The following is a 19,777-nucleotide window of genomic DNA, read 5'->3' on the forward strand; positions in this document are numbered from 1 at the left end:
CCAGCTAACATCCAAAATAAAGTCTATAAAATTCAGTTACAAAATGGATGGTGTGCCCAACCCCTTAAAACAAAAAAAAAAATCGTGGAAAACTGAGTTCATGAGCCCTCCTTCTCTCCCTGCCTCCCATGGCCACATGGCCGGACGCTTCTGAAATATGTCTGTGCTCCCTGGCCCCCTGAGTCTGGGGCTGCGGCAATGGTCACATGGCTATTAAACATTTTATTATTGGCCTACAAAGTTCGTTGCATAAAGCAGGACAGAGGAATCAGTAATAAAATGAATAAGCATGTATAAATCTATAACTTGGTTTCCTTAAAAAAAAAAAAAAAAAAGACAACCGAGTTGGTGATATACGAGCTGAATTCCCGTAGCGTGGCCACTGGCTAGAGCAGGGGTGGGCAAACTTTTTGACTCGAGGGCCACATGGGTTCTTAAACTGGACCGGAGGGCCGGAACAAAAGCATGGATGGAGTGTTTGTGTGAACTAACATAAATTCAAAGTAAACATCATTACATAAAAGGGTACGGTCTTTTTTTTTTTAGTTTTATTCATTTCAAACTGGCCGGATCCGGCCCGCGGGCCGCAGTTTGCCCACGGCTGGGCTAGAGAGTTGTTTTCTGAATCTGAATCTCGAGTGAGCAGAAAATCTAAAACTGGGGGGACGAGGGGAATGAAAAGTCTTTCCAATCTGTACATCAAAAAGCATTTTCCTGCCTTGGCCAAGTAGCTCGGTTGGTTAGAGCGTCGTCCCCATACACCAAGGTTGTGGGTTCGATCCCCAGTCAGGACACATACAAAAAGCAACCAGTGAGTGCATAAGGAAGTAGAACAACAAATCGATGTCTCTCTTTCTTTCCTCCTCCCTCCCTCCCTCCCTCCCTTCCTCTCTCTAAAAATCAATAAAGAAAAGGCGGGGGCGGGGGGGGGGGGGGGTCCTACTTTGGCCTGAATCCAAGTCCTGAACAGAACATGGAGGAAATTGTTTGGCTCGTGACTGCCCCTTATCATGATCAGAGAGCTTCTCAGCTCATACATCCCGCCCCATGCCCTTCAAAAATCCCCGAGTCTTTTTAACTAAGACGGGGAGGGGTGAAGGGGGGAGAGGCGGGGGGAAAAGGACGGCACGGCAAGAGGCAGGGCTCCCGACCTGGGACATGGGCATCCGCGGCGGAGTGTCACCGCGCTCTGCCGCTGGCACTGGAGGAAAGATCGGGTTTGGGTGACAATCTGCACCCTGACCTGAAGGCGGGGGACAAGCGCATCTGACACAGCGTGGCCAACACTCATACAGGAAGCACTTCACTTCCTATTCTAACAAACCCACAGGCTGTGGAAAAGATACGGGGCCTGCGAGAAAGAGAGAAAGAAAGGACAGGTCTTTCCCTGGTGGCTCCACAGGTCTGGGCGCAGGAAGCCAGTGGGGAGGGAGAGAGAGAGAGAGAGAGAGAGAGAGAGAGATATCCGGCTGAGCCAGGCGCTAGTCCTCCCCAGAGCAGGGGCACAGGCCCCAGCAAAGGTTTAAAAGCCAGCATCCCAAGTGGCTGACCGAGGTCACCTGAAACAGAGGGAGGTGAGGGCACTCAGAAAGGGGCATGGCAACCATGGGCACAGCCCACAGCCCCGGCCCTGGCCCCAGCCCTGACTCCGGCCCCACCCTGGCCAGCTGTGAGTCAGGCGTAGTTTCTGAGCCCTGGCTTCCTGATCTACAGAACTGAGTCACCCCAAAAGGTCGCTGCCAAGAAAATGGAGACTGGTAACGTAGAGCTTTTGAGAGCCTAGGATCGAAGGCTTTCGTCTTGCTCAACAGGACTCAGACTGCTAAAAATTAACTTTACAAAGAAAGGTTAAGTGGGTGTGGGGCCTCCTAAAGGAATGTCACCTGACACTAGCAAGAACTGGAGAGGAGGGCGAAAGGGAGGGGGACAGGATCTTGTCTTGGCCCTTCTCCTCCGAGCTGATGGAGCTCAAGACAGAGATGGGGGAAGAGGAGGCCTCAGGACAGGCATACACTCACACAGCAGCCTCCTGGGACCACTCAGGACAGGACAGTGCTGCTGGGCCTCCCGAGCCGACACCAGCACAGACCTGCAGAACCGGACTTCCAGCAGAGGGACAGGAGGAGGGGACAGGGCATGCTGTCCCCAAAGAGGCCTCATAGCAGGGCAAGGTGTGGAATTCGTCATAGATCGCAGTGACCCTCCCAGCACACAGCTGCCGGAGGACTGGCCTGGCCTCGCTCTGTGAGGCCGCCTGCCGCCCCACGCCTGCACCCAGTTCCGCTCTCAGGCACCACCAGGGCACCAGCGGCACGTCCACCCTGAACCCTGCTCGGGGATGAGTTTTTAAAAATCAGAGTAATCACCTGATGTTCGCATCCCTCGTCCCTCATTTGCATAAGGAAGGTTGGATTAGAGGCTAAACCTCCTTCGTAATTACACGGATGTCGGAATCCAACTGGTTGCCTTGAAAGTCAACCCAGCCCTCGGCAGAGAATGCAAACCTTAACCCTCAGGCCCCAGACCAGGTCACCCAGGCCCCAGGCCCCCTCCCAGCTGGACACAGCGTCCCTCCTTCGGAAGGGAAGGCATCTGCCTTCCTCAGTCCTGGGCAGTCAGCTCGGCTGGTTAGTTCATGACGCGAAAGCGGCCCCCGAAGGTGCTGGCTCTTCCCTGGGCTGATGAGGTGACACAGGAAACGCCTCTGCTTGCAGCTGCTGGTGTCCCGGGTAAGACTGGCACCTGGGGCTCCGCGGGGAAAAGAAACACACATCCCGTGTGCGTCCATTTAAAAAGAGCAGCATGATCTCACCTAACCCTGAAAGGCTTTAAGAACAAGAGGAGCCGAAACCGGTTTGGCTCAGTGGATAGAGCGTCGGCCTGCGGACTGAAGGGTCCCGGGTTCGATTCTAGTCAAGGGCATGTGCCTGGGTTGCGGGCACATCCCCAGTAGGAGATGTGCAGGAGGCAGCTGATCAATGTTTCTCTCTCATCCATGTTTCTGGCTCTCTATCTCTCTCCCTTCCTCTCTGTAAAAAATCAATAAAATATATTTAAAAAAAAAAAAAAAAGAACAAGAGGAACGTCCGTTAAGCAACTGACTGGACGCCCGCGTGTTCAGGGAATGACCTGCACACACGGTGGCTCGCCACGTCCACACACCTTGTAGAGGAAAAGCGGCCGCGTGTTCAATCGCTAGCTGGAGAGGAGACCTTGCGTCCTGGATCCCTGGGGAGACTGAACTGGAAACTTCCACGGCTCCATCGATGCCTGCATGGTCCTCCCACACTCTGCCTCCCCCCCTCTCCCCCTCCCCCGCCACTAGGGCCACCCTGCACTGGTCCCTGCACCTCAGCCCCAGCCCCGCACTCCCACAGACTCTGCTTCCTCTCCCTCCCCCTCCCCTCGCTTCTCCTGGAGCTCCATTTTACAACCCGCCCTGGGCCCCACATTCCAGGGCAGCGACCACCAGTTCCCTGAGCCCTTTCACAGCAAGCTCCTCGGAAGGACTGGTCCGGACCCACATCTCCACCACGTCCTGTCCTCCCTCCTCCCTCAACTCCAACCCAGCTTCCACCCAAACCAGGGCCGCTGTCACCACAGCCCTCCGCCCGCAAACCCAGCCATCAGCCCTGACGCTCGGTGTGACATCTCTCTCCTCGTTTCTCATCTTGTCTCCCTGGCAGCTCCCGGTCAGCCTCCTCCGCTGGTTCCCCGTCTGGGTACAGCTCCCCCATGCGGTGCCCGGCCCACCGCACTGCCCTCACCACCCTCACCGCCCGCCAGACCTCCCTGCTCCATGTCCAGGAGGCACCTCAACACCAACATGGCCGAGCTGGCTCCCTCTCCCCCCTCGACGTGCTTTTCTCTGGAAATGGCGACTCCATTCTTTCCGCTGCGCCAAGCAATTCTCTTCTTTCTCTCCTCACACCCCACAACCAACCATCAGCAAACCACCTCGGCTTCACCTTCAAAACATGCAGAATCCTACCACTTCCCACCACACCCGAAGCTACAGCCCTGGGTCCAGCCTACGACGACATCTTACCCATCCATCAAAGATCCCCGCTTCCCCATGTCACTCCTCTGCTTCAAATCCTCCCTCGGAAGGAAAGCCAGAGCCATTGCCATGGCCTACAGGCCAGGGGCCCTGCTCACTCAACCTCCCCGTCCTCCCCCCATCCTCCTCTCGGGCACTCGCTGCTCCAGCCATGCATGCCCCCCCCCCCCCCCCCCCCCCCCCCCCCGCCACTAGACGCAGGGTTCCCTCACTCATGGCCTTCGTGGTCTCTGCTGAAACTCCATCTTACAGACAGGCCAGGGGGTGCACCCACTTAGAGCAGCCCAAACCCTCACTCCCCCCACCCCCCACCCTCAGAATGTCAACCAACGCCACTAACTCCTCTGCCTCCTCGACGGGGCCACTTCTAAAGAGACAGGAGAGCTCGCTGGCTTCTCACTCTGATTGTGGTCACACTTCCAGAGCAGATGGCAGGGGGCGGAGCCGGAGAGACCTGCGGGTGACTCGGGTGCGACACACCCTCGTCACTTCTAGGAACCCTGCTCTTCAGCTCTTCAGGCCGGTGGTTTGGGCTTCTACTTACAAGCCGGGGGCGAGGAGCAGGGCTGTTGGGGAGTTTTTGTTGTTTCTGTGTGAGGCAGCGCTTTAGAGTAGAGATGGCAACAAACTGATTCTGTACGCCGTCAACACCCGGGGCCACAGGCTCGTGAGCAGCTCTCCACGTGCAAGCCGCACACACCTGAGTGCGGAGCACGGCCCCGCACGGGCGCCAGCTCCAGGGCAGGGAGCTCCTCCGACACTTTCCTCCCAGCCGCCCACCCTCCATGGCTCCCGTGTTCCCTGGCCCCTCCGTGTGCTAACAAAACTGACATGAAGGCTTTCACAATCTCGCCCGGCCGGCCTGGCTCAGTGGCTGAGCGTCGACCTATGAACCAGGAGCTCATGGTTCGATTCCCGGTCAGGGCACATGCAGGAGGCAGCCGATCGATGATTCTCTCTCATCATGGGTATTTCTAACTCCCTCTCCTTCTCCCTTCCTCTCTAAAATCTATAAACATATATTGAAAATATATTTAAAAAAAAAAAAAAAAACGTTCACCATCTCCAGTCCCTCCAGCTCTCCCGGCCAGATGGCCCAGCCAGAACTACGTGCAGGAATCTGCCCCGGGCCTGGGGAAGCTGCCCCCGGGGATCTCAATGCACAAAAGGAAAAGGAAAATCCCATCCCAGGTCGCGAGCTGATCGGAGGGGCAAGTGTCACCGGAACCAGAGGGCCTGGGACTTCCCCGCACGGAGGACTCGCAGGCCCTGCCTCCTCCCGGCCTCACAGAAATAGGCCGTGACGCACGGCTCCGGGCACCTCGACGCCCGCGCCGGCAGCAGCTGCTTCTCGTCTGGCACCGTGGTTTCACGAGGCGCTTTCACAACCTTCCCATGGGCTTGCATCCTCCTTCCCTGTCCCCACCTGGTGAGGCCCCCGTGAGGGCGGGAGCCCCCCGACCGCCGCCCCCGGGCCCGAGCCGGCTGGGACTTCTCCACTCGGCCTGAAGTGCAGCAGCCACAACAGGAAGGGAGGACGAAGCCAAGAAAACGCAGGAAGGGCCCTCCCCCGCCCCTCCCCCGGCCACCCGACATATGGCACCTGGCACCCGCCCAAACCCCACACCTCCTGTCCTCAAGCCCCTCCTTGTTCGAGGGAATGTGAGTTGGGCTTTCTGCTCCTCGGGCTGCAGGAATCCTCGAGGAGACATACCTCGAAACCACAGGAGTTTGGATGCAAGATGGACCCCGAGAATCACAGTCCAGTGGTTTTAAAACTTTTTTAGATGGAAACGTTGCTTTCTCCAAAGGATTCTGACGTGGGGTGTCAATGCATAAAACAGAGAAATGAGAAATGCGTCCTGGTTGAGGCAGAAGCCCCGAGACACTAATGGGGACTGGGGGGTACAGAGTGACGGGCTAACAATGTCTCTGGCCTAACCCAGCAGCCCCAACTTAGAGAGAAAGCAGTCATTGCTGCCCCCTCCCCACCACGGAGGGGCCCTGAGGTGGACTGGCCACCGCCAAGCCTTCTGACTCGCCCTCCAGCCCTAACAGCACCACTGGACTCAGGACGGCAGACCTCAGGATTGAGGCCCCACGAGTGCGGGGAAGAGTCTGGATTCAACACCAGGAAAGCCACTTCCCAACTCGGGGCCCATCTCGCAGGAGGGAACTGAGGCCAGAGAAAGGAGGCCATCTGCCCCAGCCAACTCCATAATCCAGCTCTCCCGCTCCAGCTGCGGGCGGGACCGCCGCACCCTGCCAGCGGCCCTCCGCAGGGCCCGGCAGCTGTCTCCTGGCAGGAACAGGCTGGGGGTCGTCACGGGGAGGGCGGAAAAGCCACGGAGACACACCAGCCAGAGGAACGCCCTGCCCATCCCCCGACCTCCCCAAAAACAATTTATAGCCAAGCTCCAACAACTGCTTCCATCTGACTCTGTGCAGCTGCAGGCCGGAGGGGGCCGGAGGGGGGGAGGGGGGGGAGGGGGGCCAGAGGGGCCGGAGGGGGCCGGAGGGGGCTGGACTGCAAAGAGCTCTCTCGGGAATCACCAGTGGCCACAGGGCACCACAAAATCAATATTACAAATGCCAACAAAGAAGCTGGGCCCAGGGAGCAAGAATGGATTGAGCAGCCTTCACAGAGCAGAACCTCGCAGCCAAGAGCCGTCCATGAAGAAAGAACAGGCCGTGGCGAATATACATCCATTGGAAACCTTGTTGACATAAACACACACACACACACACACAGTGGACACACTCGAGAGGTTAAAGGGCTTATAAACACAGGAGAGTTGCTAAGCTGGGACATAGGACACAGGACATTCTCTGGAGCCCCGTCCAAAGTGGTAGCCAGATACAAAGGACAAACCGAGCAAGACAAAGAATAGGTTTTAGGCTGAGGAAAGGCTGAACCAGCACCATTAATGAAACTCCGACTCAAAGAGAGAACACTGTTTCCAAACACACAGCACACTCTCAGCTTGACTAGGTGCTAGGCCACACGGGAAGTGTCAATAAATTCTACCGCGTTTACCCGCCACCATGAGGGGGGGAATCCATGTAACCTGGGGATAAATCGTCTAAAAACTTCGTGACTTCAGGAAGTTGACAAAGTTAGAACATTTGGGTCCCAGAAGGAAATATTCAGAATGGAAGGATTAAAAACTAGGTATCAAAGCCTATGGGTGGTGTGATCTTCAGGACAAAGAAGCATACAGCTTTGAATTCATCTCAAACTAGAAAAAGAAGAATGAGGTGAGAGCTAGTAATAGAGAGCAGAAATTAACAGCATGGAAAAAAAATGGTGATAGAGATGGGGAACCAAACAAAACGCTATTTCTTTTGGAAAGGTTAAAAAAAGGTAAATCTTTAGGAAATGTGATTAAGGGGGAAATTTTATATAAATAAGGAGCAGGAGTTTTTTAAATTTACCTACAGATACAAACAGTATTTTCAAAAGTATAAAAGTAGCATGCTGCATATTTATATATGAATACCTAATTAAAATTACAAGCTTTCTAGGAAAACAACAGACAACCAAAATTGGCTCAAGAAAAAGTAGAAAATCTGAACAGATAAAGCAGATAAAACTGAAACTATAGGCAAAACTCCGCCTCCACAAAGGCATCGGACAGTTTTACTGGTGAGTTCTACCAAAATTTAAGAAAGAGAAAATGTCGGTCCTATACAGACACTGTTCCACGGAATATAAAATACTAAAGTCTACCTCGCTCTTTCCACAAAGCAAACATATGCTTGATACTAAAGTCAGCCAAGAACAGCACAGCAAAGAAAATTACAGCCCCATCCCTCTTAAAAACAGCTGCGAGCATCCTACATAAAGTATTAGCAAACAGAACTAGATATATTAATGGGGAAAAATATTTTCACCCTTTCCTCACACCACACTCAGAAACTAACTCAGCCCTGGCAGCTGTGGCTCAGTTGGTTGAATATTTTCCCGTGCACCGAAAGGTCGCCGGTTCCACTCCCCGTCAGGGCACATGCCTGAGTTTCAGGTTCAGTCCTAGTCGGGGTAGCATGCAAAAGGCAGCCCCATGACTGAGGTTTCTCTCTCTCCCCCTCTCCCTTCCTATCTAAAAAAAAAAAAAAAAAATCAATAAAAACATGTTTTTTTTAATTAACTCAAAAAATTATCATATGGGTAAACATAAAGTTAAAATTATAAAACTTCTAGAAACAATCATAGGGAAAAAAAAATCTATTTGACCTCAGGGTAGACCAGTGGTTCTCAATTGGAGGTAATTTTGTCCTCCACCCCAGGAGTCATTTGAAATGTGAAGACATTTCTGCTTGTTACATCTGGGGTTTGGGGGGTAGTACTCCAGGGGTGCTGCTGACCCCACACTGTATAGCACAGCCTCCACACAGTTACCTGGCCCAAATGTTGATACTGCTGAGGCTGAGAAACCTTGGGTAAGCAAAGATTTAAAACTTTTTTTTTTTTAAATCAGTTGGAGTTCATCAAAATTTTTTTTAAATATCTATTTTTCAAAGAATACACTAAGGAAATGAAAAGGAGCAAGCCAAAGACTGGGAAAAAATATTCATAATACATATTATACATACCTAAGAAAGGACTTGTACCCAGAATAAAGAATTCTTAAGCCCTAGCCAGTTTGGCTCAGTGGATAGAGTGTCCACTGCGGACTGAAGGGTCCCCGGGTTTGATCCCCAGTAGGGGCCGTGCTCTCTAATCACTGATGTTTCTCTCTCTCTTTCCCTTCCTCTCTAAAATCAATAAAAATATATTTTAAAAAATAAGAATGAAAAAACAAATTCTTAAAACTCAGTAAGATGACCCCCAAAAAAACTGTAAGGGATGAGGGACAAAAGACTGTTTTTAACAGACACTACAAAAGACACCACATAGTCAAGAGTTCATGAGAGCCGTTCGACATCATTAGGCATCACAATAAATACAAAAAGATATTCAACATCACGAGCAAGCAGGGACACGAACATTAAAACCACAGATACAACTGCAAACCCGCAAGAATGGCTCAAAGTGAAAAGACTGATACCATCAGTGTTGGCAGAAGATTCGGAGCAAATGGAACAGACTGCTGGTGGGAATACAAAATGGACCACCATTTCCGAACACAGTCTGACAGTTTCCATAAAGTTAAACGCTCACTCGCCATTCAAGAATCTCCCCCTCAACCCTCCCCCCCGCCCAAAAGAAAGAATGCATGTGTCCACACAAAATCTTATACTCAAATATTCACAATGGCTTTTATTCATGATAGTCACAAACTAGCAACATCTAAATTACTCTTGGATGGAAAACAAAATCAAGACTAAGATGACATATTATTTAAAATTAACAGAAATAAGAAGAGGAGGGTGCTCATGGCCGCTGCCTCCCAGGGAGAGTAGTCAAGGTCAAGGTTAAGGCCAAGGCCAACACAATCTTTTGGGATCCCAGTGAGACATTCTGTTTGAGATGTCTCCATTCCAGCTCTAGCCCCTCCCAGTTCTCCCCTCTGCTTAAGAAATGCTTAAGAACCACTTGGAGAATATACGAACCCTGCATCATCTTGCCAGGATTAAAGGTGAGGAGACACTCCTGGCATATATTCAGGCCTCTGTCCCTCACTGGTCATGAGCCAGCTGTGAGGAAGACAAAGTACTGTGAGGAGACCCAATCAATCTCAGCTCCATCCACCTCACACACCATCCACGACCAGTGGGGGCATTCCCGAGAAGTCTCCATTCCCAGGAAGCCTCCATTCCTGGGACAAGCTGTAAAAAACGAAGGAAAGAACAGGATCTTCGAAGTAATGAGCTACTCTCTGCCCCGAGTCCCAGGTCCGGAACCCTGTTAAACTCTCTCTGCCCGCACTATACAGTTTCATATGCCAAGGTCAAAGTAAAGATGAGAACATCGGAATTCTTTTTCTCAACCCCATCCTTCAAAAATTCCTCTGTGAAACGCTGATAAAAGATGTGGAGCCCAATCAGGAATTCATTGCCTGGGAATGTGTCCGGAAGTTGTTCTAAGAATTAATGCATGCGGTCTAACGTACCCATAATTAACAATCTTGGACTTCTACACACTTATTGTTGCAAGAAATGTACACACACAAGTGGATGTGGTCCAAGTTTAACATGTGGCCCAAATTAAGCATATAAGCATTGTTCCTTCGGAAAAAAAAAAAAATTTGCAGGGAAAAAAATCTAGAGACAGCAACTAAACCAACCTCAACTCCCAGCTGGCTTCATTATCCTCTTGTCCTCAATGTAATAAAAACTTCCAGGATTTATACCCAAACAATTGGGGGGAAACTTGTTCTGAATAAATTTTAAAGTGGTTAACTACGTAAATCAAGCCAGCCCAATGCATTAGTTTATAACTAGTACAAACTGTTAAGACCTCACTCATTAAGGATGTTAACACCTTAAATAAAGGGTGGAAGCTCACCTATTATATGTGCAAGATAACACTTTTAGAAAGTGAGAATCACACCGCAGTGAGGAAAGCTACAGGGCACCGTGGTCACTTCTGGTGACTGCTTGGCCTCTGTGCTCGCTCGCTAGCTCTCTCTCTTTCTCTCTCTCTCTGGTCCTGCGACCCTCAGACATTCCTCGCCAGCACAACAGCCCTCGGGCCTCAAGACCTCTGTGCGGGCCAGCCCGCAGCCGCTCACGCTGGCCTCCTAATAGCCACCACCTCCCAACAAAGAGCTGACTCGGCAGTTAAGAATCGCCAGCTTCTTCCAGAGCACAGGGCTCGCCCGGACAGGAGTCCTCCTGACCCCTAGAAACTAGAGCTGAATCGCCCCGAAGAACCAGCGCTTTGAGTAAGTGCCGCGTGGAGCCAGGCTCTTTGGGAAACGTGCAGGGCCGTCCCTGCCTCTCCGTGCAAGGCAGCAGCGGCCTGTTCTCTCCATGTGCCCGAGCGCAGCTCAAGCTGCTGCTGAAATCCTTCCAACAACAGAGCGCGCCAGGAACTGCACCCCTGTCCACCACCCTGGCCCCAGGAGTGGTCAGGGCCACTGCTCACCCCGCAGCTTTGTCCCCCAATCCGAGGGCCCAGCATGGGGCCAGCTCCCCTGCAGCAGGCCCAGCCTCCCCTCCCGCTGGCCCTCGGGGATTGCAGATGAAAGTCCCTCTGGGATTCTAGAGGGGAGGTTGTAGCCGCAGAACTGCAATTCTGTGTTTTAGAGGCGATGAGAATTTACTTTTGGGGGGGGGGGGGTCTAGTCAGGCCTGGACAGTGTCTGAGCACTCCAAACCTGTGGCTCGGAGGAGGGGTGTCTGGGGACTGCCCTGGGCACCAAACCACAATGAATGAGACAATTTCAACAGAAAATATACCACGGACAAGCATTTGGCGTGTGATCCCGCGCCCACCAGGGCCGGCTCCACACACAAGCAGCACAAAGAAACTAACACTTCTGAAGCCGACTTTTCACGCTCCCGGGGAGACCTTGCAGAGCTGTTTACGTTTCGGCCAAATGGACACCCAGGAATGGATTGAAAAGGCAGCTTCATACATCCTGCTTTGGTGATATTTCATAGAACTTTTCATACTGGATCAAAAAAAAAAAATCAGCTCACATTCCCAAACTTCAAGTGTGAGCTGGAGTTAAGGAACTTTTAGCCAGTGTTCTCTCAAGAAAAGTACACCGATTATTCTCTCTCACACACACACCCCCAAAGAAAATGCCTTAACAAGGATCGAGGCCAAGGTATCCATTTAAAACAAACAAATGGAAGAACCTCCCTTGGCAGGTCCTGGGTGGAGAGAGAGATTGTGCACATGGCTCTGGAGAGGTCTCCATGCAAGCACAGAGCAGTCGCAGACAAAGGGAAAACCGTGGACGAGCCCTCAGGACGGGCCTGGGGGGGGTTTGCGTCCTAAGAAAAACGAAGAAAAACTAAACACACCCACTTCGAAGATACTCTCAGATAAACCGTGGAGGGCAGTTTATCAGCTAACCTGCCTATCAGCCTGCAGGCACTCTCCCCTGTGGTAAGTCATGCCCACCGATCACAGGAGGGAGAAGCATTTAGAGATACAAAGGCCATTTTCTGCTCCACGGCGAGGCCCTGGGCGTTCCACCTGGAGATGAAGTGAATGAATGCAGGTTCAAGGCGCAGGGGTGACCAACGACACCAAAGCAAAAGCAAGGCCCTCCCCCCTCCCCCACACTAGCCAGCCACGCCGTCTGGGGCCGCCCTTGAGGCCAGGTTTAACCTTAACTATTAAGAAATAAACTCCCATGTGCTCACAAGAGCCAGACTTGGACCTCACGAGCCCAGCTGGACGAGTTTCTTAGAGATAAGGCCGGTCACCGCAGCCAGGACTCGGAACGCGGTGCCACAGCAGCCCCGGCCCGACCATGCTGACGCTGCAGCCCCCCACCCCCCCTCCGTGTCCTGCTCACTTATTTACCTGAGTAACTGTGGGGATCGGGGCGGCTAACTGGCCGCCAAACTCATGGGCAGTAACCGCTCCCTCCGGCCCCTCCCCCCTCCAAAGAAAGGGGACAGAGAGAGTCTCTTTCCAAAGAGTTTCCACCGTGAGCTGAGCCTCACTCTCCTTAAAAAAATATTCCTCCAAGTTCTGACCTGGGGGCGGGGGTGCTGGTCAGGCCAACTCTGACCCGTGGGAAGAGTAAGACCCCACAAAGCCCCGCCACCAACTCGCAGCTCAGCCCAAGGCGGGCTCAGCCTCACTTTACGCTAAGAAGTAACTCGCTAGTGCGAGGGAGGGGGTGGCGGGCTGGCCACCAGCGCCCCTCGGCTTCCCATCTGCTTCCTTTACACCAAAGGGGGTGGGGGGGCGCGCTGGACTCCCCATCCTCCGCCACAGGCCAGAGGAGGCGGGTGAGAAATCCTCCGCATGGACGGCTCCCGGGGGCTCCTGGCCACCGCCGAAAACCAAAAGCCGTCGACGAGACCAGCGACGGCATTACACAATCATGGTTCCCAGAGCAAAAGGCTCCGCTAGAATAATCTGCACGAGACAATGACATCATGTGAGCAACTAGACAGGAAGTTAGGCTCGGAGGAGCGAAGGGTGAGATCTTGAAAGCCCATACACCCCGTTCCTCCACCAAAAAAAGAAAAAAAGAAAGAAGAAAGTCGCTTTCTGTGGAAATGATACTCAAAGAAAAAATGGAAAACCCACATGGAGGAAACCCATCAGCAAATGAAACCAAAACCCCAACTCCACGGCCATCTGTGCGCGTGAGCGTCCCACGGAAGGGGCGCCGCGGCGCCGGTGGAACTTGGAGGAAACGTGGGGTGGGAACAAAGCGAGGCCGTGCCCGGGGTCCTGCGCCCTCCAACTTTCGCCGGCGCCCGGCGCCAGGGGCCCGCGGCGTGTCCCCCGCACCGGTCGCGCCGGCCCGCGCCCGCACCCGCACACAAAGCCGCCGGACTTGGTGACAGCCACAAGTGGCCGGGCCCCGGCCCCCGCCAGCGCCGGCACGGCGCGCCCCCGCCCGCCGCACCCCTCGCCGGCGGGGTCTCTACCTTCCCCACCACGCGGGCAACTTTCCCTCGGGGGCGGGGGGGACCCCAGCCTGGACGAGAGGGGCCCCGGGGACCTCAGACCCTCCCGAGCGCCCCCGCCCCCCGCCCAGCCCCGCGGCGCGCCGGGGCACCGCGAGCGCAGCCACCGCCGGGAGGGCCACCCACCTGCACAGCTCGGGGAACTCGGCGCCCTGGGCCCTCGCGGCCCCCGGGGCCCCGACGAGCAGCAGCAGCTGCAGCGCGAGCAGGGAGCGCAGCGGGCGGCCGGCGGGCGCGGGCCCCAGGTGGGCGCTCCGGCCGGCGGCAGCACCCATCGCGCGGGGCCCGGGCGGCACGGCGGGCACGGGGTTAGCGGCGCGCGGCTGCCGGGGGCCGCGCCCTGGACATGGATGCGCCGCCAGGGTGGAGGCGGACAGGAGCGCGAGAGGAGCGGGAGCGGAGTGAGAGCCGAGGGGCGCGCGGCTCGGCTGGGCTCGGCGGCGGCGGCGGCGGCCCCGGAACCGCGTCACGTGACCACCGCCAGCTCCGCCCCCGCCCCGCCCCGCTCACGTGACTCCCTTGTTCAGGTGATCCCCGCCCGCCAGCTCCGCCCAGGCCGGGTCACGTGGGCGCCCCACGCGCGGGGTGAGAAGCGGCGTGGCGGGGCGCGGGTGCAGGTGTGGGCGGAGACCTGCCTGCCCGGCGCGGCCTCAGTTTCTCTCAGCGAACCCTCGGTCGGCACGTGGGCGTTTCTCCGCTTAGAGGAACCGCTTCCCAACCTGGACCGGCCGGGGGCGGCCCGGGGCGGGCTGGTGCCCGGGCGCCGGTGCCACCGCACAGCTGTTGCCGGGGTCCTGCCCCGCGGACGCAGGTCGCGCAGCCCTGCGCCGGGCTTTCCAGCCTTTGCCCGGGAGCCTCCCGCGATCTCCGGTGGGAACGGTCTTCCCTGAGCGTGTGGCTCCCACAAAGAAAAGGGGGCACAAGTCTGGGGCCGTGGACTGTAAAGGAGGCAAAAGTGTAACTGCCCAGCGAGCGCCACTCAACAAAGCCGTATTCATCCCTCCGTTCAAGTGTGTGGTTGCACCCACACCATGGGAACGCCTGGGCGCTGGGCAGAGTGAAAGTAAAAAGTTCAACTCGTTCACCTTCTCCCCCAGCAGAGACAGCATCCAGGACCATCGCGAGGGAAACAGCTCGTCTTTCTTGATGCTCGGCCAGCGCTCCACAAGCCTCCATCGGTGGGAACCTTGTAACAGGTGTGGGGCGGAGGCACAGAATGTTAATAACTTGCCCAAAGGCACCGTGAGATGTGGCAAAGCTGGAACTCACACACACACACACACACACACACACACACACAGTTACCACGATTCAATAATAGCTAACATGTATCGAGTAGGTAATGATGTGCTGTGCAACATACTGGCGCTTTTATTTAGCTCATTTGACCCTAAGGCAGTCCTATAAGAAAGGTATCTTGATCGCACCATTTTATACTTAAGGAAACGGAGGCACGAAGAGATTAAATGACTTTCAGGTCATGAAGCTAGTAAGTGAAAAAGCCAGGGTTGGAGCCCGAGCCGGGCAGTCCCAGAGCCTGTGACTTAGCCACGAGGCTACACTGCCACAGAGTAATCCTGCCCAAGAAGAAAGTGTTGCAGTGGCTCAAAGGGCGTGGCTCCGACGTCCGGCTGGGGGCATCAAGAAAGGATTTGTCCAGGCAGAAAAATGTCCTTTGCCCTTCTAGATTCTTTGGCTGGCCTCCTAATTAAATCGGCATAAAACAGATTAACCGGAGGAAAACATTCCATTTTGACCACATTGAAGCCCCATAAAAATATGAGACCCAAAGGTCAGGCAATTGAGGCTTCTATGCCACCCTAAACGAAGGAATGGGAGGGGTTAAGCCTGGGATTCACCGGAGAGGACGGTAATTCCCAGAACCACAGGAAGAGCCGGAGTTTGATGACCAAATATTTGCCCCAAGCAGCAGGGAAATCTTCCAGATTAAAAGGTCACCTGTGGTAATAGCTCTCTTTCTAAGTCAGGTTTCTATCTAAATTCTTCTAGACGGTTCTGGGAGAGGTGAGGGATTTTCTTGAGTCCCCTGGGTCTTGATTGCCCTCAGTTCAAAATAACCCACGTGCCAACGTAGCCCATTTTGGAGTGGCATGTTCTGCTCCCCAGTCAGGGTCATGTTTTTCAATCCCAATGTTACGGTTGACACAGGCAAAGATTTTCAGTGGATACTCAAACCACCAGGTGAAACATTATTGCAAACTGGAATATTCACTTTGTCTCGAAGTATTTTTCTCCTAATAAAGAGAAAAGATATCTTTACAATGGAAGGGTCTGGTCGAACCACCTTAATCAGGTGATTTAAATTAGTATCACCAACTTTTGTGAAGAACTAACACTTTCTGCTTTCCAAAGTGATGTGATGAAAAATACTGCTAACGGTTAATATTTAAGCCAAGAGTATAATTATGACTCAGATGCAGATGTGAAATGAACATGTCAGAGGTATTATTTGACTCATTAATTAATGTAAGAACCAGTAACATGTTACAACTGGTTTAAGGTAGATTCTGAAGAGAACCCAACATTTTATATACAGTATAGGCAGTCAGGACGCTGAAGTTCAGTTGCCTAATAGAAGATTGATCAACATCCATAGGTCAAAAATCAACTGTATGTCGAATGGACACCATTTGCATTTCTAAAGAGAAGAATTAAGAGACAATACCATCAGTAGTCCACAAATTACAGAGCTGTAAAATAGCTCAAAGACCATGAAAGGCACAGGCCCACAGCCAATTAGATAACCCAGAGGACGCACTATACAATGCCCAGCTGTCCATTCAAGTTACCCAATAATATATTTGGTCCATTTCACAGTCTTTCACAAGTTTTGTCTATAGTACAAAATACCACTTCTGTGGCATTCTTGCCAACATATAACCTAGATGTAATCAGAATGAAACCATCAAATCCAGATTGTGAAGCATTCTACTAGAAAACTGAACTGGACAATTCAAAGATGTCAGTGCTTTGGAACATTGCCCCCCCCCCCCCCCCCACCACCACCACCACCAAAATAGAGAAGTGGGAGCACAGGTCCCAGGTCAGGCTGGCACAGGGCCGGCTGAGGGCCCGCTCTGGCCAGGAGGTTGTGTGGAAAGTCAAGTGTCATGGAAGACAGCCACACCCCTTTGTGTCTGCACTTTCCTGTGGCTGCTCTTGTCTACCATGGCAGGACTCAGTTGCAACAGAACCCGCGGAACAGCAAGTGTTTCACCATCTGGCCCTCTACAGAAAAGGTTTGTAACTCTTTTCTGGATCAGTGGTTTGCAAAAGTGTGGTCCTGGGAACAGCAGTTTTGGCATTTCCTGGCAGCTTGTTAGAAACGCCACTTCACACCCTGGCTGGTGTGGCTCAGATGGTTACAGTGTCATCCTGTGCACCAGAGGGTCGGGTTTGAGCCAGGGTGGAAGGCAACCAACCAACCTTCTTTCCTTCTTTCTTTACATCCTCCCTCCCTCCCTCCCTCCTTCCTTTCCTCCTTCCTTCTTGCCTTCCTTCCTCCCTCTCTCTCTCTCCCTCTCTCTCTCTCTCTCTCTCTCTCTTCAATGAAAACCATATCCTCAGGTGAGGATTAAAACAAACAAACAAAGAAGCACCCATCCATGCGCTCCACTCTCTGACCTAGTGACTCCAAGTCTTTGGCAACGGCCCCAGGAAAGTGTTTGAACAAGTTCTCCGGGGGATTCTCACACGCACCTCGAAGGTTTGAGAAACACTGTCTTGAATTAAAGGAGACTAAGACAAGACAACAAAATACGATGCATGACCCTTACCTAGAGCCTGGGTCCCCAAAAAAGGAAGGGATAAGGGATGCTTGGGGATCACTGGAAAAACTTGGATGGAAATGGTCTATTAGAAATTCTAAAGGCAAATGGTACAGGGCAGGGGTGGGCAACCTTTTTGTGAGTGCGTGCCAAAACCAGCAAAATCTCTGACACAAAATTCTTCTGCGTGCCAACCCTAATTTTTTGAGAACATGTTACGCCTACTTGATATCTCTTAAGGTGTACGTATGTGAAGAACCTTGAAGAAATAATAAAATTCATTCGAGCGACAAAAACACAGTATATGATGATGAAAAATACATTTATTTTTTAATGTATACATGTACACTGATAGTCCGACAGAAAACTTTATGACTCCGTTTGATATTATCAGTGGGACTTTTGCTGCTGCATCACTGATGACAGAGATTTTACATCAGGTTTATATTTCGTGACCTTCAGAGATATGCACAAGCTACTACTTTCATCCGTCAGGCTACTCCTATTACGAGACTTAACAAAATTCATCACTGAGAACAAAGATTCACAAACATATGTGGATGAAAGCAAAACACTGGTCGGATCTAGGAAGGCAGGGAGAGTTAAGGCAGAGGCATAGAAATTGCTCTTCCCCTCTCCCGTCAATCCATGTCTATGGTCTTTAACACTCCGGTGTGGGGTGAATTTCCCGCCAAAATATAAGATGGCGCGGGCAATTATTTAGGTTTCCCGCGCAAAATCAGGGATTTTTATGATACCTATTACCCCAATGGGTATGAAACGGTTCGCATACGCAGGTAGGTATCTTTGTGAACGGCAAACAAACAAATATTTGGTAATACGCAGTTACAATCGGCCCGAGTTTACACGTTTCCCACACTCCACCGCAAATCTATATGAACCGAGTTAAGACGGCTCCCGTGGAGTACGCGCAATTCACGCGAGCCGACTTAACTCGTTTCCCCCACTCCAAGTGTTAAGATAACTTGTTATGTAAAATTATTTATTTATCTAAGATGCACCTACACTGAATTTATCTGAAAAATAAAAAAGTTGATATTAAGAAAAAAAATTGTAAATGGAAGATTATAAGAGAGGGTTTCGAGTGCCAGCAAAAGTTACTGGCGTGTCGTGTTTGGCACACGTGCCAGGGGTTGCCCACCCCTGGTATAGGGACTAACTCTCCTGTATTTCATTGAAATTGTGCTGCAAACCTTCCAGAAAACAGAGACTCAGAGGCATTAGCCCAAGACCCCATGTTATGGAGTTAGGTCCCCTAAAAAGATGCGTTGAAGCCCCAGCCCCCCATCACTTCAGAACATGACCTTATTGGAGAACAGTCGTTACGGATGCAATTAGCTAACATCACCTCATACTGGAGGGTGGCGGGGTCAATCCAGTGTGGCTGGGTCCTGAGAAGAAGAGGAGACGCAGAGACACAGGGAGAAGGCGGCCGTGTGCGAATGCAGGGGTGGCATCTGCGAGCCGGGGAGGGCGAGCTGGGCCGTAACACCAGGGCCCGGGGGAGAGGAATAGATGGCCCCGCAGGACCTCAGAGGGCGCACGGCCCTCCCCACACCTGGACTTTGGACCTTCCAGCCTCCAGAACTGAGACCATCCATTTCTGTTTGAACAAAGCAGCACCTGGTTACGGCAGGGCTAGGTGAACACACCTCGCCACAACCTCGCCCCCACAGGACAGATCCCGCAGCTCCAGCCACTGCCCACTGCAGGCTCGGTCTGCCGGCCTCGGACGCGCGCCTGGCTGTGGAAACAGCTCAGGAGGCAGCGCAGGCACAGAGGCGCGCGCTGCTGTGGGCTCCGGCTTGGTGTCTGGAGCCATGAGCCGCGGGGCTGCAGGTCAGGCTGCTGGATGCCCCTGTGGGGTTCAACCCCAGCTGTGCAGCCGGCGGTGCTCAGTGCATCTCAGGCAGAAGGCGCGTTCAATCCCAGCCACTTTCCTGAACAGCCCAGAAAAAAGAAACAAAACCTGTATGGTAAGTAGTATCGTCAAATCAATGTGGCATTTCTTGACTGAGATAATGGTATTGTGCGTGTGTAGAAGAATGTCCTTCTTACGTGGTTCATGCGGAGTGTGATATCACCATGTTGGCAACTTTCAAATGGTCCAGAAAAGAAAAGGATACAAGGCCACGTGTACAGGTAGAGAGCACAGGTGGCCAGTTCGATTCCCGGTCAGGGCACATGCCTGGGTTGCAGGTTCAATCCCCAGAAGGGGGCGTGCAGGAGACAGCTGATCAGTGATGTTCCTCTCTCATTCATGTTTCTATCTCTCTAAAAATCAATAAAAACATTAATTTAAAAAAAGAAAGAAAGCAGAGGTCTGAATATGAACAGCTGCTGAACGCAGGGGAAGCCT

The 19,777-nt window shown here is 52.8% G+C and overlaps 1 protein-coding gene across 3 annotated transcripts in view; it reads right to left on the reverse strand.

The window, feature by feature from the left end:
- Nucleotides 1–13,899, reverse strand: part of IGF2R (insulin like growth factor 2 receptor) — a 95,801-nt gene extending 81,902 nt beyond the window's left edge. For all 3 annotated transcript variants that reach the window (XM_070417385.1, XM_070417384.1, XM_070417383.1), the window contains exon 1: nt 13,736–13,899. In XM_070417385.1, the coding sequence (XP_070273486.1) occupies nt 13,736–13,884 (149 nt within the window). In that variant the 5' untranslated portion in view covers nt 13,885–13,899. The remainder of the gene's footprint in view (nt 1–13,735) is intronic.
- Nucleotides 13,900–19,777: the final 5,878 nt, after the last annotated feature.

The sequence above is a fragment of the Myotis yumanensis genome, unplaced genomic scaffold (genome assembly GCF_028538775.1).
Source record: "Myotis yumanensis isolate MYYU_CA2020_CCGP unplaced genomic scaffold, mMyoYum1.0.hap1 SCAF_6, whole genome shotgun sequence".
Taxonomy (NCBI): domain Eukaryota; kingdom Metazoa; phylum Chordata; class Mammalia; order Chiroptera; family Vespertilionidae; genus Myotis; species Myotis yumanensis.